Genomic DNA, 16,582 nt, shown 5'->3' on the forward strand with positions numbered 1-16,582 from the left:
TCAGTGGTCACAGTGCACTGCTGGAGGGCTTCGTTCTAAGTATTTCATAATGTGCTAGTATGTGATGCATACTAGCACATTAGGCCATTGCCTTATATGGGGATTTTTTTTTTTTTAATGCTGCGATTTACTACCTCTTTAACTCTTTAACTTTAATTGTGTATGCCAGAATCAATGCTTTGACAGACTGCCATCACACTGTAGACTTCTACACATGAAAAAAGGGATGTCCACTGTCTGGGAACAATACAAATATCCAATAGGGTGATATGCTGATATCATGCCGCCACACGGAGTCCAAGTACTGAGTGTAAGTGCTGGTGACTTTTTGTTTGTTTTTAATCTATTTGTTGTATTGCATGCAGAGATTTTAAATGAATACTACACTATGGAAGTTATATCTGGCTCAATTTGGTAAGCATGTATCCCTTACAGCCACACTCCATATTCATGCACCCTGGACCATGAAGATCTGGTCAGTGGATCCATTTAAAGGGGCCATGAGAGAGCTGTTGTCATCTGGATGATTACATAGAGTGCTGTTGCTGCTTATAACTTTTGGCAGCCATGGGCGCGCCAACTTCATGGAGGAGGAGCCGATGCACATGCCCTGTGGACCCTAAGTCCGCCAGCCACCCGCGATTGCGGTACAGATAGGCAGAATGGGGATCTACCTATGTAAACAAAGCAGATCCCTGTTCTGACAGGGGAAAACATGGAGATCTGCTGTTCCTAAAGATCAGGATCTCTGTGTTGCTTCTGTCAGCACTTCCCCCACACAGTAAGAAAACACACTGAGGGAACACATTTAACCCTTTGATCGCCCTGATGTTAACCCCTTCCATGCCAATGTCATTTATACAGTAATCAGTGCATTTTTTTAGCACTGATCACTGTATTGGTGTCACTGGTCCCCAAAAAGTGTCACTTAGGGTCAGATTTGTCGCAGTCCCGCTAAAAATCACTGATGGCTGCCATTACTAGTAAAAACCATTTAAAAAAATGAAAAGTTCATAAATCTATCCCGTAGTTTGTAGATGTTATAACTTTTGCGCAAACCAATCAATATACGCTTATTGGGATTTTTTTTTATCAAAAACATGTAGCAGAATACAAATTAGCCTTATTTGATGAAGAAATTGTTTTTTTTTACAATTTTTTGGGATATGTATTATAGCAGAAAGTAAAAAATATTGTTTTTTTTTTTTTTTTTTTTCAAAATTGTCTGTCTTTTTGGTTTATAGCGCAAATCAAATACCATCAAAAGAAAGCTTTATTTGTGAGATAAACAGGACATCAATTTTATTTGGGTACAGCGTCGCACGACCGCGCAATTGTCAGTTAAAACAACGCAGTGCCGTAATGCAAAAAATGGCCTGGTCATTAAGGGGGTAAATCCTTCCGGGGCTGAAGTGGTTAAAGCCACCTAATCTATATGTCTAGAGATGTTAGAGATGGTGCAACTTCTTCTCCACATGTGTCCCAGGCTTACCCGTGCTCGTGTACCGGGAGCCCAGAATAAGTGCTGTCATTCTGTCATTGCTTCTAGGGATAATGGAAAAGCAGATGTTTCCTGACAGCATCATGTGATGTCCTGTCAGGACACTCGTGGGAAGGAGGGAGGAGGGGTGGCACACCAACATACAGAAGTGATCCTGTGGTTGTAAATCATTTCTGTAAAAATGCCCCTATCTGGGTGAACAAAAAGTAAACACTCTCAGCTGTTAATGCTAATTGCTTACATCCCAGTACTGCTGCACCATAATACTTACGTACTTATGGCCCCCCACACCCCAGATGGCACCATTCAGTGTTAAGGTGAATTTATGTGGTGGCAGTAGCCTTGATTTTGCCATTTGTATAGCTTGAAATTCAGAAGTACACATTGTAATCGGGTTTCAAACTTGCTACACATTGCTTAATTAAACTTCCAGCTTCAAAATGCAGCTAATCAACTGCAATAAAACATCAGTGTGAGCCTCTGCCGACCTCCATCATCCAATCATGTGCAAGCAAAAATATTGTTTTGTTTTTTTGTTTTTTTTTTGCTTGAGTTTGGGTATTTTTATGCAAAGTGAAATTTCACCACATTATTAAGCACTGTGGATAGTTTCCTTGTAAAGTGCAACTTCCCTTGCAAAGCGAACAGTCAATTTGTCTTTAGTAAATCAAATAAATCGTTCCCATGACGACGTCCAATAGGACGAAACGTACGTTGGAAGGTCGACGCGCTGACGTCATCGTTTCCATCCTATCTCGTTAGAACGGGTGTATGCAAGCCGGCCGGCTGTTCTCTTGATCTTTATACTACGATTTTATGTAAGTGTATTTTACCCTTATTTTAATAAATGGTCTTACGGATTCACACTATGGAGGAAATTTGGTGTGACCGTGTGTATGCAAGACAGCTTGAGCAAAATTCCGTCAGAACTCCGTCTGAGAATCCTTCAGAGTTTATTCCGACGGGAAAACCGGTCATGTGTACAGGGCATTACAGATACAACTGGCCCTTTGGGAGCAACCATTATGCTGATGTGGCCCGCAATGAAACAGAGTTTGAAAATAAAACCATTGTCCATTTGAAACAAGTTCCCAAATTTTGCTCAACATTTTTATATGATCCGAAAAGTAGCCTTTCTGCAGAATGAACACGTTCTTACTATTGTATTGAAAACACATCATTGCAATGCAATCAGGGTCACTGTATGTCAGTAGTAGTGGAAAATGATATTGCTTTCACATTAACATGGCAGAGGGGGTCAACATAGAAACATGATCACACCACTGTATCAGTTAAGCTGCACTAGTCCAACTCTCTAATGTGTTTTATTGTATTACTGTCATTCATAAACAGGATATTTAATCTGAGCGCCTCCCGTAACCTTGAGATAGGTTTTATAAACTGCAGCAGAATTAAATTTTACTATTAAGCTGCAATACAGGCAGCATGTTTATGTTCAACTTATACTAAGGGGACATGAACTACATATAAAACAAATGAAAGCGCATGGTGGTGTAACATCAAAGGGAATATATTATATTTTTCTGTATGTTTTCTTTCTAGTGATTATTTTCAGGAATTCTTTTTTTTTCAATTTTTTTTAGTCTGGTAAATATAAAATATGAATATTTTATATAAATAACTTATAGCCAGATGTTAAATGTGCAAATGTAACATCTTTATTTACTGAATAAAATTTGCAATGAAGTTTGCTGTTGTATGTCTTGGGTGTTTAAGAGGTGCCTGTGCGCGGTTTGCTGTTATTTTACCTCTGACTTTAAACAGAACAGCTGTTTTGATTGCCTTACAAACCTGACAATACTTCCACATCTCATGCATACACAATCAGGACCAAATTGGATCTAAAAAAATGATTGCCAATAACACGTGTTTAGGTATATATCCTAGGTATAACCTATTCATTTGGGTTAGATTGTAATACTGGGAAGGCTGCTAATACCCAAATCAGAAACTAAACCTGATACTGAAAGTCAGTGAAAGCCATGTTGTTCCTGTCCCCATTGTTTGACAACGTGGGGAAGGGCTAGAAGCTTAGTCATAGTTTCTGTAGTCACTGATATTTAAAAAAAAACAAAAAATGATGTGCTAATAAACACAAAAACCTACCCACAATGTGTGAACATGTATTCTAAATCATAAACTCAGCATTAAATAAAATGTAAACGGAAAGACGCCAATATAAATACCCTGGTTACTGATGCCGATAGCGCCTTTTTGTATATCGCAAGTATATTATTTTAATGTTTGCTGATTTTTGCACACAAACTTTTTTGATAGTGTATACACTAAGCTTAAATAGCAGTTTGTAAACAGTATCACTCTATGTGCAGTGTGCTTCCTTATTAATGATATGGTCCATGCGGGAAGAGGTAGCGGTTTGAGTGGCTGAATATCTACAATCCCAAGGTCCTGTGGGGTCAGATGTATACCCTGGAAGGCATCCATGCAGGTCTTGTGAGTTGTCCATGGGTAACTTTCTGGGAAAGACAACTGAATGGGTCTGGAACAGGAAGAAGTGTGGAATAGTGGCATAACAACACGTGCCTTTTCACCTCCTTGTGATATAGCGGTTATCAGGGTAAGAAGTTCGTCTAGCTTTTTTAGTGGTGGTGGTGGCGGCTGAATTGATTTGCTCACATCCTGGCACAAGGGGCCTTGGATCTTTTTTTCACAAGCACTTTTCAGGACTTTATCACTTTGCTATTTTGAATATAAAACGTACTTTTTTGGGACTTCATTTCAAACATAAATTGCAAGCAGTGTATTGTAGATTTAAAGGGACATTACCTATGTTTGTGAACACTGAGGATAGCGCTTTACATGTATGGTTTTAGACTGATAATTATTATTATTATTTAAGGTACTTATAAAGCGCCGTCGGTTTACACAGCGCTTTACATAAACTTTGTACAATCACACCAGTCACTACCCTCAAGGAGCTTCCAATCTAAGGTCCCTAACTCACATTCATATACTAGGGACAATTTAGACAGATGCCAATTAACCTACCAGCATGTCTTTGGAGTGTGGGAGGAAACCGGAGTACCCGGAGGAAACCCACACAGGCGCAGGGAGAACATTTTTCCTCACTTTCTGTATAAATACTGAAACTGGAAGCATGTAAAATCTCTCCGACAGGAGTTGCTGCACATTATACATTGCCTTTGTTTCTTAGAACATTTGGGACATCAGCACTGCTCTCCACATTTCTTGTTGAATATGACAGCTAAAGTTCTAAATGTTTACTCACCCACTTCATCTCTGATTGTAGCAAGTTCCAGCTGCAGCTCTCTCTCTTTCATAAGACTAGTTTCACTCTGTGGAAAAAAATGCAAAGTGCTGTTACATGGGACAAGATTAAAAGCAGTATAGCAATAATTTTATATGCTAGTTTCTTTTTGTAAATTACTTTTTATTAAGTTTCATTTAATACATACAACAATAACCTGCATATAGCGGAAACAACCACAAAGAAAAAAACAAAAAACATACCAGCGTAGAACAACAAAAGGCACAGAAAAAAACACCCCTAGTATAACAACATTTGCCTAGACAGATATGTACGCGTTTTTTTTTAAAGTGTTACTAAACCCAGGACCTTGCATTCACTATATCTGGTCTCCCACAGTACACAGAACATGGAAATGCAATTGTTTTAGTAAATATAAACTGCTAAATACATGTTCTCATCAGCAGTATATAGCAGTCTTGTGAATTCTAACAGTGTCTGGCCAAGCACTGGTTAAAGCATGTAGCTTTACATTCTGCTCTGATTGTCCTATGAGCTGCATGACCCCTGACCCTCTGTCTGGACAGTGCTGATTGGCCCTGTGCTGATCACATGCACCCTCCACCCAAAAAACCCAAAAAAACTCTGTAGCAATACACACCAAACTGAGCATGTGCAGAGTGCGCACAAGGCTCTATTCTATCAGCAGATTGGATTGGGGACTGTGGAAGAAGGGGGGGATCAGAGAAGACAGGATCAAACAGCCTTTTTACACAATGTGGAGGATTAACCCCTTAGGTTCCACAGTGAGTATAACAAGCATGTTTTACTGCATATTCAGACTGATTTTTACCTTTGTGGGTTTAGTAACATTTTAAGTATAATTGAATCTTAAATTTTTGTTTCTATTTTGGATGGAGAGTGGAAGGTTTAAAAAAGCCTATTAAATTTGAAAGAAAACATGTTGGCTATAAATACACAAAGAGGCTTATTTATATATATATATATATATATATATAAAAAAAAAATGTTGCAGAATGCATTCACCCAATCTGGTCAGAACGCATTCACCCAGCCCTTACAAATCCTGACTGCATTTTTGCTTACAGTGAATGTAACGGCAAGACATTTTTTACATTACTACATTCCCTGCATTAAGGTAAAAAATGTCCCAGTAGTTGCATAGCCCCCTCAACTCCCTAAATACTTACCTATGTTCTATATCGATCCAATGCTGTGGCCATCTGCAGCAGCACTGGTCATATAGTTACATAGTTACATAGTAGGTGAGGTTGAAAAAAGACACAAGTCCATCAAGTCCAACCTATGTGTGTGATTATGTGTCAGTATTTCATTACATATCCCTGTATGTTGCGGTCATTCAGGTGATTATCTAATAGTTTCTTGAAGCTTCCAATGCTCCCCGCTGAGACCACCGCCTGTGGAAGGGAATTCCACATCCTTGCCGCTCTTACAGTAAAGAACCCTCTACGTAGTTTAAGGTTAAACCTCTTTTCTTCTAATTGTAATGAGTGGCCACGAGTCTTATTAAACTCTCTTCTGCGAAAAAGTTTTATCCCTATTGTGGGGTCACCAGTACAGTATTTGTAAATTGAAATCATATCCCCTCTCAAGCGTCTCTTCTCCAGAGAGAATAAGTTCAGTGCTCGCAACCTTTCCTCATAACTAAGATCCTCCAGACCCTTTATTAGCTTTGTTGCCCTTCTTTGTACTCGCTCCATTTTCAGTACATCCCTCCTGAGGACTGGTGCCCAGAACTGGACAGCATACTCCAGGTGCGGCCGGACCAGAGTCTTGTAGAGCGGGAGAATTATCGTTTTATCTCTGGAGTTGATCCCCCTTTTAATGCATGCCAATATTCTGTTTGCTTTATTAGCAGCAGCTTGGCATTGCATGCCATAGCTGAGCCTATCATCTATTAGGACACCCAGGTCCTTTTCCATCCTAGATTCCCCCAGAGGTTCTCCCCCCAGTGTATAGATTGCATTTATATTTTTGCCACCCAAATGCATTATTTTACATTTTTCTACATTGAACCTCATTTGCCATGTAGTCGCCCACCCCATTAATTTGTTCAGGTCTTTTTGCAAGGTTTCCACATCCTGCGGAGAAGTTATTGCCCTGCTTAGCTTAGTATCGTCTGCAAATACAGAGATTGAACTATTTATTCCATCCTCCAGGTCGTTTATAAACAAATTAAATAGGATTGGTCCCAGCACAGAACCCTGGGGAACCCCACTACCCACCCCTGACCATTCTGAGTACTCCCCATTTATCACCACCCTCTGAACACGCCCTTGTAGCCAGTTTTCAATCCATGTACTCACCCTATGGTCCATGCCAACAGACCTTATTTTGTACAGTAGACATTTATGGGGAACGGTGTCAAATGCTTTTGCAAAATCCAGATACACCACGTCTACGGGCCTTCCTTTATCTAGATGGCAACTCACCTCCTCATAGAAGGTTAATAGATTGGTTTGGCAAGAACGATTCTTCATGAATCCATGCTGATTACTGCTAATGATATTATTCTTATTACTAAAATCTTGTATATAGTCCCTTATCATCCCCTCCAAGAGTTTACATACTATTGATGTTAGGCTAACTGGTCTGTAATTCCCAGGGATGTTTTTTGGGCCCTTTTTAAATATTGGTGCTACATTGGCTTTTCTCCAATCAGCTGGTACCATTCCAGTCAATAGACTGTCTGTAAAAATTAGGAACAACGGTCTGGCAATCACCTGACTGAGTTCCCTAAGTACCCTCGGATGAAAGCCATCTGGTCCCGGTCCCTGGTCCCTGGTCTCTGGTCCTGGTCCCCCCCCCCATTGGTTCCTGCTGCTGTCAATCAAATCTTGTGAGGAAGGAGCAGGAGGGGGCTGAGTTGTGCTATGTGTGTCTATAGATGGGCACAGCTCGGCTCAGAGGCAACGCAGATGTGCCACCATTGGAAGCAGCTAAAAGCAGAGCTTCAGGGCCACTCTGTGCAATACCACTGCACAAAGCAGGTAAGTATAACATGTGTATTATTTTCATTTGAAAAGTTTATCCTTTACAACCACTTGAATACTTCTTCAATCAGAAAAAATACCACATTATGTCCACTAGATGTCACTGACTATCGGATAAAATCACAGTATTAGGGGGATAGGGAGACTAGTTAGGGGTATGAAGGATTCCTCAGCTCCTGGTTTGTGTGTTGGGAGGGGGGTTGGGGTGTGGGGAGATCCTTCCTGGGGACGCTCCGTGGAGGTTGTTTAGGGGGATCGGTGGGTTGGGGAGGGGTCATGGGATTTGTGACGTTGTTCATTATTTGTCCTATTTTTTATGCTCAAACTTTTTTGCGGAGGTAGCTTTTTGGGTGTTTGAACCTTTTGTTGCTTTATATTTGGTATATGTCCTTTTTGGTTACACCCAATCTATTTTGAGTATGGGAGCACCACTTTGTTCTATATAATTTACTGGGCTCCCAATACCAACATTTGTTTTGGTGTTAAGCACAATGCGGTCAGAATTTGTGAGGGCTGGGCGAATGCTTGTGCACACATCACATTTTTTTATAAATTGACCTTAAAGTGGAATTCTGGCCATACGCCTAACTAGCCTTAAAACTGTCCCCTCCCCCTTCCTAACACCTAGGCGAATTACAAGGGTTAGAAAGATGTATACAGTTACCTATTTTCAGGCCGCTCTGGTCTGGTAACGTGATCTGGCTACCCTGGGTCAGCCGGCATCGCTTCAGGGGAGAGGAAGGAGCACTGACAACGAATGGGCCAATAAAGCCTACTTTACCTGCCGTTGTCGGAGCACTTTCTTCTCTCCCCTGCAGCTGCCACTGGCTGACACAAGGGATTGTGTAACGTACTAAAGCAAGTTTAAAATAGGTACGTATATACAGTACATCTTTCTTACTCAGATTAGTTAGGTGTTGGGACACTTTTAAAACTAGTTATTTGAATTCCACTTTAAAGTATCTATAGGCATTTTTTTTTTTTGGAGAAAGTAGAGAAGGGTTAAAATCACTGTCTTTTATTTGGGAACAACTAGGGGAAATGACAGAATCCCACTCTATCAAAAACGAAAAAGCAAAAAAAAAAAAAAAAAAGTGTATCATGAGATACACTTTTCACAGTTTTTTTTTTAGAGTAAGACCCCTTTCACATGAGGCGGACTCCATTTCTACGGAGCCAGCCTCGGTCCGCCGGCTCAGCGGGAGATCTGTCCGTTGATCTCCGCTGAGCCGGCGGATGACAGGTCCCTCTCTGCTCACTGAGCGGGGAGGGGCTTGTCAGGTGCCGCTGCCGCCTATGGAGGGATCGGACGAAAACGGACAGCGTGTCCGTTTTCGTCAGATCTCCCCCCGATCCGATCCGCCAGCGACGGACCTGGACGTAGGGCCATCCGTCTGCTCTTCAGCAGATCGGACCGGGTCGGATGTCAGCGGACATGTGTCCGCTGACATCCGACGCTCCATAGACTAACATGGAGCGCCCGTTCAGGTCCGCCGTCAAAACTGACAGGCGGACCTGAACGGTCCGATCGTGTGAAAGGGGCCTAACAAACAACTCAATGTATCATTTTGTGACATTAAACCATCATTACATAAGGTATAATAGCAGAGATAGTATGTGCTTCTTTCAGCTGATACAAGCAGTGCCCTCTGGGTGCGTATTCAACAGTCAGGTTCTGTCCTGTCACCACAAGCCATCACAAAAGATTAATAAAAGCTGGGTAGAAAAGTCATCCTGTTACAGGGTGTAAACAATTGGAGCAGCAATAACCTGTGAAATAAGAAGCTATACTTACCTTTTGAGGGGTGCTGAAACCTAAATGGCCTGATACAGTGCCTTGAAAAAGTGTTCCTACCCCTTGAAATCTTCCACATTTTGTCATGTTACAACCAAAAACGTAAATGTATTTTATTGGGATTTTATGTGATAGACCAACACAAAGTGGCACATAATTGTGAAGTGGAAGGAAAATGATAAATGATTTTCAAAATGGTTTACAAATAAATATCATTTGTATTCAGCCCCCTTTACTCCCTAACTAAAATCTAGTGGAACCAATTGCCTTCAGAAGTCACCTAATTAGTAAAATAGAGTCCACCTCTATTGTGTAATTTCTCTGTATAAATACAGCTGTACTGTGAAGCCCTTAGAGGTTTGTTAGATAACCTTAGTGAACAAACAACATCATGAAGGCCAAGGAACACACCAGACAGGTCAGGGATAAAGTTGTGGAGAAGTTTAAAGCAGGGTTAAGTTATAAAAAAATATCCCAAGCTTTGAATATCTCACAGAGCACTGTTTAATTCATAATCCAAAAATGGAAAGAGTATGGCACAACTGCAAACCTACCAAGACATGGCCGTCTACCTAAACTGACAGGCTGGGCAAGGAGAGCATTAATCAGAGAAGCAGCCAAGAGGCCCATGGTAACTCTGGAGGAACTGCAGAGATCCACAGCTCAGGTGGGAGAATCTGTCCACAGGACAACTATTAGTCGTGCACTCCACAAATCTGACCTTTATGGAAGAGTGACAAGAAGAAAGCCATTGTTGAAAGAAAGCCATAAGAAGTCCCGTTTGCAGATTGCGAGAAGCCATATGGGAGACACAGCAAACATGTGGAAGAAGGTGCTCTGGTCAGATAAAACCAAAATTGAACTTTTTGGCCTAAAAGCAAAATGCTATGTGTGGTGGAAAACTAACACTGCACATCACCCTGAAAGCACCATCCCAACCGTGAAACATGGTGGTGGCATCATCATGTTATGGGGATGCTTTTCTTCAGCAGGGACAGGGAAGCTGGTCAGAGTTGATGGGAAGAGGGATGGAGCCAAATACAGGCCAATCTTAGAAGAAAACCTGTTAGAGTCTGAAAAACATTTCAGACTATGCCGGAGGTTCATCTTCCAGCAGAACAACGACCCAAAACATACAGACATAGCTACAATAGAATGATTTAGATCAAAGCATAGTCATGTGTAATGCCCTGTACACACAATAGGATTTTCCGATGGAAAATGTGTGATAGGACCTTGTTGTTGGAAATTCCGACTGTGTGTAGGCTCCATCACACATTTTCCATAGGAATTTCCGACACACAAAGTTTGAGAGCTTGCTATAAAATTTTCCGACAACAAAATCCATTGTTGGAAATTGCGATCATGTGTACACAAATCCGACACACAAAGTGCCATGCATGCTCAGAATAAATTAAGAGAGGAAAGCTATTGGCTACTGCCCCGTTTATATTCCCGACGTACGTGTTTTACGTCACCACTTTCAGGACGAACGGATTTTCCGACAACTTTGTGTGACCGTGTGTATGCAAGACAAGTTTGAGCCAACATCCGTCGGAAAAAATCCATGGATTTTGTTGTCGGAATGTCCGATCAATGTCCGACCATGTGTACAGGGCATTAGAATTGCCCAATCAAAGTCCAGACCTAAATCCAATTGAGAGTATGTGGTAAGACTTAAAAATTGCTGTTCACAGACGCTCTCCATCCAGTCTGAGAGAGCTTGAGCTATTTTGCAAAGAAGAATGGGGGGCCAAAAAATGTCACTCTCTAGATGTGCAAAGCTGGTAGAGACATCCCCAAAAAGACTTGCAGCTGTAATTGCAGTAAAGGTAGTCCTACAAAGTATTGACTCAGTGGGGCTGAATACAAATGCACGCCACACTTTTCACATATTTATTTGTAAAAACTGTTGAAAACCATTTATCATTTTCCTTCCACTTCACAATTATGTGCCACTTTGTGTTGGTCTATCACATAAATTCCTAATAAAATACATTTACGTTTTTGGTTGTAACATGATAAAATGTGGAAAATTTCAAGGGGTATGAATACTTTTTGAAGGCACTGTATTCCCTCAAATCTCTCTGAGACTCTGTAGGAGATAGAATCTGCCTCTGCTCATCCATTTTTTTCTGTTTTATTTTTTTGCTGAAGAGTAAAGACAGGTACCATCCAATCTGTTTACCTGTTTTGCACAGAGTTACTATTTATAAATAAGAAGTGATTATGAAGTGCAGCCTCTTAAGGAACTGTGGTCACATCAATTATATCAAAATTTCCTAGAAGTGGAAGACAAATTGATCCGTCTAGGACAGTTTATGACATTACAAGTCAAATGCAATGTAATGTGAAGTACATCATCACTTTTTACTGCTGTAATGTTCGAAGAATCTATATACTACCACATAGGCAACAAGAGTGATTACAATTTTAAAAAGTCAAATATAAAGAAGATGCAGAGTTTATTTTTAGCCTTGTATCTGTGGAGATTAAAGAAGCTCATCGGATCAAAGATGCCGCAGGCGTAATATACCACTAATAGATAATCACTAGTGGAAAAGAACACTCAAAAACCAATAATATCCCAAAAGGACCATTAGCGGCAAACTAAACGAAAGGCCGACTTTGTGTGCAATGCAGAATATTCTTCCACTCCATTAATCTTGCATTACACATATTATAGGACATGATCCTAGGCATTCTTTTCTAAATAATATATACTGTACTATACTGTACTGTATATATTATACTATTATTATTATATAGGATTTTTATAGCACCAACTGTTTGCACAGCAAACACGAGGGCAGACAGTACAGTTACAATACAATTCAATACAGGAGGAATCAGAGAATCCTGCTTCTATGCCAATTACCATTGTTCCATTGCAGGAACTCTTGTCAAAATATTGCTTCTTGTCTGGCTCATTTGTCTACCTTACCTTTGCTCCAGTATTGGCCAATGTCACCATCTCCAGCTAATTCCTTTCTAGTATGATCCTGCTCTTTCACAATCTTTACAGCTAGACATACTGTCAGTGACTTCAAAACACTACAATATTTTCTTTTAATCATTCACTCTTTTAAGGTAGATAAGATTTGGGCAGCCCTACAGTAACCAAGTCACTTCTACGTGTGCTGTGCCTGCGTTGCGCCCTTCCACCAATGTATCTGTAAGCCCCGGACTGTCGTAGGATGCTGGGGTTTTAAGGATGTCAGATACTGCGGAACATGTATTCCCTGATCTTCTCTACTAAGACTGAACCTGGAAGTGCTCAGCTCTGAGCACTTGTGGGAACAGTGCTGTCAAAATCCCAGCAGAGCTGCCAGATGTACCAGCAGACTGGGGACATCCTTGCCTCAATCTTTTTGGACTAGGGGCAGAAGAGACAGAAAAATCTGGAAGAGGACTCTATCAGATAGGTTGGTTATCAGCCTCCTTGTAACCGTAGTAACAAAGTTAAAAATGTGTAATAAATAAATCAAAATATAATAAAATAAGTAGAGTGATTCATAAATTAAAAGTGCCCCCACATACTTATACACATGGATAACTGTATGTATTTTTTATTTGTTTTTAGATAAAACCAGCTTCTTCCAGGTTCATAAGGTTGATGCGGTATCACAATGGATGTAAGGGAGAGGTATGCTACACCAGGATGTGTTATTTTATATCACTTTCTGTTAGGATGAGGATGTCTATGTTTGGAGTGCTATGATTGGCTATCCAATTTCAAGCATTTGATTGGGAGATATAATGAATATGTTAACCCACACATAAATCTGCAGCCTGCTCATAAACCTTGTGATTTCTTTATAGGAAAATACCCATTCACCTCTGCTAATTGGACACTGGTAAAGCTCTATCTTGGTCAGAAAGAAGTAAATACTGGGATAATGAGGGTGTACGAAACACATGTAGCAAAAACAGTAGTGCCCAGCATACTTACACTTACACACACGTACATCAGATGAAGAGCCTTACCTGAATTGCATGGATCGATTCACTCATTCTTGTCCTGAATAGGGATGGGCAAATGGTTCAGCCCGAGCATAAGTTCTGGCCGAACTTTCGTTGTCCGGTCGTTCAGCCGAACAAACGGGTTGTTCAACAGTTTAATCTGCCCACCGATACGACCACAATGCATTGCGGCGCTGAACAGTGCATTGCAAGCCCTGATTGGCTGAAGCAGTGAAACACTGTCATCATGACTTTGAAGCAGTGAAACACTGTCATCATGACTTTATCCAATCATGGCTCATTCCCGCCCCACAGTATAAAAGTATTCTTTCAATGGCAGCTATTTTCAGTGTGATTTTGGCGTGGAGAGAGATAGAACAGTGCTCTGTTCAGTGCTATTAGTTAGTGTGCTATACTGTGCTATTTTGCTTTAATTGCCAGTGTAGAATATTAGTTTAGTGTCAGTCTAGGGATAGTGTGAGTGTAGTGAGGAGGACCATCATTCAGCTTTGCATAGTGTGCAGCTAGAGTAGGGACAGCTCAGATAGTTTCACTGTAGTGAGACTGTGTCACTCATATATACATTAGTGTAGAGTAGGGACAGCTCATATAGTTTCAGTGTAGTGTAGTGAGACCGTGTCAGTAATCTTGACATCAGTGTATAACTAGAGTTTAACGCCATATAGTTCTGTGTGCGTTACTTCCAGTTTAATGCCATATTGTTTTGTGTGCGTTACTGCCATTTTATCGCCATATAGTTCTGCGTGCGTTACTGCCAGTTTAACGCCATATAGTTTTGCGTGCGTTACTGCCAGTTTAAAGCCATATAGTTCTGTGAGCATTACTGCCAGTTTAATGCCATATCGTTTTGTGTGCGTTACTGTCAGTTTAACGTCATATAGTTCTGTGTGCGTTACTGCCAGTTTAACGCCATACAGTTCTGCGTGCTTTACTGCCAGTTTAACGCCAAATAGTTTTGTGCGTTCCTGCCAGTTTAACGCCATTTACTTCTGTGTGCGCTACTGCCAGTTTAACGCCATATTGTTTTGTGTGCGTTACTGCCAGTTTAACGCCATATAGTTCTGTGTGTCACTGTACGTTTGGAGCATTATATTGCAGTATATTATAGTGTATCCGTGGAGTGTGTCTGTGTAGTGTGAGTACTCAAATTAAAGTGCACCAAACACCTCTTTACATTGATTAAAGTGCATCTACGTACAGATTTCAATTTCTTCTTTACATTTGCTAATAAGCACTGCCCCCTCCCTCCCAATAATATCTGGGAGGACAACAAGGAGAGACAGAAGTTCCCTGTAAGGGGGCCAGCAACAAATGTGTCCACAGACAAAGGTGGACATGGTGGTCAGTCCTCAGGCAGGGCATCATTTCCTTTGTTTAGTGAGTTTGCCCGTGCTATCCAGCCACAGCATGCAGAGGAGGTGGTGGACTGGCTTACTAAACCTTCCTCATCCTCCTCATTCTCTGTCACGCAAGCAGAGACAAGTGTGCAGTCCCCTGCAGTTGCCAGAGTGGATAAACCTGCCTCTTTGTCCACATCTATTCCTGCCATAACCCCAACATCAGCCATTGTGGAGTCAATTGAGTTATTTGACCACAGCATCAGCCACTTGCTCCTTGATGATGCCCAGCCATTACTGGATTCAGATGTTGGTTCTGAGGTTGAGCATGACAGGAACATGAGCCTAGATAGAGGGAGGAACACTGGTAGACAAATTGGCATTCATGTTCCCCAAACCGCAGCGTATTGCCAAATTGTCTCCAGTGGTAATGATGAAGATGGAGGAGATGGAGATGAGGATGAGGTTACTGATGCGACTTGGGTGCCAGATAGAGCAGAGGAGGAAACTGAAGGCGGCACAACCCCAAGGAGGCCGACATCAAGAAAGAGTAGAAAGCAGCCATCACATTCTGCAACTGTTATCTCCTGGCCCACTCCCCAAAGCTCAGCTGTCTGGTCCTTTTTCAGCACACCTGCAGCAGATCACACTGTTGCTACCTGCAAACTGTGTCTCAGGCACATCAAACGTGGCAAAAACACCAACCATTTGGGTACCACATGCTTAACAAGGCATTTAACGTCCAACCACTCAGCCCGTTGGCAAGAGCACCTAAAAGTCACACAAAAGGGGCACAAATCTGTCCCTCCTCCCCCTCCTCCTTACCCACTTGAGTTTGCCCCTGTGATAACGAGTCATTACCTTTCAGCAGCCTCTACTGACAGGGATGATGGTATAGCACAAGGTGTCCCAGGCCCTAGCAGCACATCTGCCAGCAGCACACCACCAGCTGTAGACTGTAGCCGGCAAATTTCTCTACCCCCATCTGCTGCAGCGGAAAAAAAAATACAGTCCCTTCCACCCACATGCCCAGCGTCTGAATGCAAGCTTGTCAAAGCTGTTGGCTCTCCAACTTCTGCCTTCCAGCATGGAGGATTCTGCCTCCTGTGAATTCACACAATGTGCTGTACCACAATGGCAGGTTCCCAGTCGCTACTACTTTTCACGTAAGGCTGTTCCATCTCTCTACCATCACATTGAAGGGAATGTTCTGACATTGTTGGGCAAGGCAGTCATCCGTAAAATACACCTTACTGCTGACACGTGGTCGAGCAAGCATGGGCAGGGACAATATATTTAATTCACAGCACACTGGGTAATGCTGCTTGCAACTCGAAAGGATGCAGGACAGGGCTCGGTGCTGCAGCTTCTTGTGCCCCCACATCTCCATACAGCTAATGGTCATGATGCCAGACCTGTGAGCTCTACCCCCTCCTCCTCCGCCACCTCCATGCCCTCCTCTGCAGAATTATCCTATGAGCATCAGGTACCCCCTAAGCGTTCAAAGGGCTATTCCCAGAGTCAGGCTAAAAGGTGCCATGCAGTGCTTCAGCTGGTGTGTTTAGGGGACAGGAACCACACCGGAGCAGAGATTCTTGCAGCTCTGCAGGGACAGGCCCAGAGGTGGTTCACACTACGCCAGCTGGAGCCAGGAATGGTGGTGTCTGATAATGGCTCAAA

General features: G+C 41.8%; 1 protein-coding gene across 1 annotated transcript in view; it reads right to left on the bottom strand.

The window, feature by feature from the left end:
* The window catches only part of MTUS2 (microtubule associated scaffold protein 2), a 974,348-nt gene that overhangs the window by 76,137 nt on the left and 881,629 nt on the right, over positions 1-16,582 (bottom strand). The window contains exon 9 of the mRNA XM_073613369.1: positions 4,773-4,839. Within this exon, the coding sequence (XP_073469470.1) occupies positions 4,773-4,839 (67 nt within the window). The remainder of the gene's footprint in view (positions 1-4,772; positions 4,840-16,582) is intronic.

Source organism: Aquarana catesbeiana, linkage group LG02 (assembly GCF_042186555.1).
Source record: "Aquarana catesbeiana isolate 2022-GZ linkage group LG02, ASM4218655v1, whole genome shotgun sequence".
In the NCBI taxonomy this organism is placed as follows: Eukaryota; Metazoa; Chordata; class Amphibia; order Anura; family Ranidae; genus Aquarana; species Aquarana catesbeiana.